General features: G+C 37.4%; 1 protein-coding gene across 1 annotated transcript in view; it reads right to left on the bottom strand.

The window, feature by feature from the left end:
* The window catches only part of LOC107670809 (TBC1 domain family member 12-like), a 12,477-nt gene extending 12,243 nt beyond the window's left edge, over positions 1–234 (bottom strand). Inside the window, exon 1 of the mRNA XM_016463575.1 lies at positions 193–234. Coding sequence (XP_016319061.1) covers positions 193–234 — 42 coding nt within the window. The remainder of the gene's footprint in view (positions 1–192) is intronic.
* Between the last annotated feature and the right edge of the window lie 2,362 nt (positions 235–2,596).

Consider the following 2,596-nt stretch of genomic DNA (forward strand, 5'->3'; position numbering starts at 1 on the left):
CGGCGGTTCAGAAAGGCAGATTAAGCCCTGCTGCAGCGGCGGCGCCCCGGTTCGGCTGGGCTGTCTGCAAAACAAGCTCTCATCTTATGTACCCCGCCGATTCTGCCAGTCCAATACATTCATGACATCGCGCCTCCGAAACCTGTAGCGTTGAGGATGGAGAGTAAAGCCACGGCTCGGTGTTGTTTATGCACATTTTGATCCACGTCCAGCGCAGTCGCTGATAGAGGCCATTTTGAATGTGGTGTCGGCGTGTCTCTTCCAAGCAAAAGGTTGGAAGTGGGATTCCCAGGAGTTAACGCGACATCCACCGGACAGTTGGAGACACTGCAGGACACTCTGCCTTTACAAAGCAGCACATAACGGTTGATTATTTTTGTGAACCTAAACTGGAGTTATATTACCTACTACGCCAACATAAAAAGCATAAACTCGTTTTAAAAATCTATTCCCATTATTCGTCTTGCCATCTTCCATTATTTGTATTTCCATAACGTTAACATCAATCTGCAAAATAAATAGAAAACCTATACAGACATATTTTAATAATAATTAAATAATACAATTATGGAGCCAGAATGATCTCAATAATAATTCACGCAAAAGACGCGATGCACACATGCGTAACCCAATTCACATGCATGAGAAATAATTCACGTGCACGAAAAATATATATAGGCTATATTCACAAAAACCAATTCACGTGCACAAAATAAGAACATATATTCATAAAATGCGTTTCACAAATGCAAAACACAATTCACAGATGTACAACTGTGTACAACATTTTTGAATGTTTAAAATTCACGAGTTTATCATCGGCTGTGAATGTGAATCGCCTTGGATTTGTGTGTGTATTTTGGGACTTCTGACAGCTAACTCCTCCCACACGGGACACTCGTACTCTTTAGCCAATCAGATTTGAGCCTGTCAGTCGACCAATCATAACCCACTGTGGGCGTATGAATCGCGTGCCCTGGGCGTGCCTACCTGGATGCTGACGTCATCAGCGCGAGACCACCATTCAAGTTACGATTCAGCAGAGGTATGTGCAGTTGATCGTTTTATTTCAGTTAATTAGCCAAGTAAAGTCAATAAAGTCAAAAATAAAAAAATCTATCTACAGTTGATTGCTTCTGTTGTCCTCATTTGTAAGTCACTTTGGATAAAAGCGTCTGCTAAATGACTAAATAAAGGTTTATCGTTTTATTTTTGCATGTTTACTTAAAACTTGGAAGTTAAATCAGTCGTTTAGACACTCGATAATGTGAACAATGTAAGCCAGCGCCTGCTATGAATACAGATAGTGTTGCCAAAAATGCAGCTGTCTTGTGTTTGCCACAATGTCTGGCCAAGATGAAGAAAGGAATTATACTCATTGCCGTTTTTGTTCAGCAACGCTGGGTGGCCAATGTCCAGCCTTGCTCCCACTTAGCGCAGACCCTGCCCTCATAACCATAGCTTTATACTGATGAATAGACCTGAGAACTCAGTGTATGAACAGCGGGATGTTTGTACTTACCATTTGTGCAGCAGGATGCAGTGTTCAATTAATACACACTAATTGTTTTCCTTGATTTTTCAGGATTTAAACACTTTGGCACAACATCTGGATGACAGTTACAGACGTCTTCATTCACAATCTTTATCTCTTTCATGTACATCACCTTTATGTATTAATTTATTAATGTAATCAACATTCATTTACTTTTCATATTATATTACTGTGATTAACCGTTGTTAATGTTATTCTTATGTTGTGTTGTGTATTGTAATCTCAAAGATTTTTACATCACAAGACGATTTTGATCTGGATGACAGTTACAGACGTCTTCATTCACAATCTTTATCTCTTTCATGTACATCACCTTTATGTATTAATTTATTAATGTAATCAACATTCATTTACTTTTCATATTATATTACTGTGATTAACCATTGTTAATGTTATTCTTATGTTGTGTTGTGTATTGTAAGTTGTGGAATTTATGCTGGTCAGACAAAGACTGATCATAAAGAAGAATGCAACAAAGATTATTCAGTAATCTTTATTCAGTTATTTTATCACTTTATCTCATGCTTTCTGCTCTTTCTGTATCTGCATCTCTTGTAAAAATATAAGAGTTAACATGCCAAGGTGTTAACTGCTTTGAATATCAGACCAAAACCTGGCACGTCCTGACAGAGAGAGATAGGAGATAGTGAGATCTTAAACATTTGATTAATTGACTTTTCACATGATGTATTACACTGATACAATTATCAATTATCATTAACATTTACTTTAAAAGAATGCCAAAGACTCTAAATGAGACACTATACCAGCTATTCAGTGTAGCTGAGGTTTAAATACTGGTGAACTTCTAGCACAGCGTCAAACTGGTATCGAGCCAATCTCAGACCTATGCGAGAGACATATATTCAACTGTGCTACGTTTGTACTCCATAATTGTCAATTCATATTTCATGTTACAGGCACATTGCAATTAATCATGGTCAGGTCATGTCATTGACATCATTGACATACTTTAATAAATTAATAAATATTATACAGCAACTGTAACAACTGACTTGTTTTGAATGTTTTGAATGTTTT

This window comes from Sinocyclocheilus anshuiensis, unplaced genomic scaffold (genome assembly GCF_001515605.1).
Source record: "Sinocyclocheilus anshuiensis isolate Anshui unplaced genomic scaffold, SAMN03320099.WGS_v1.1 scaffold784, whole genome shotgun sequence".
NCBI lineage: Eukaryota > Metazoa > Chordata > Actinopteri > Cypriniformes > Cyprinidae > Sinocyclocheilus > Sinocyclocheilus anshuiensis.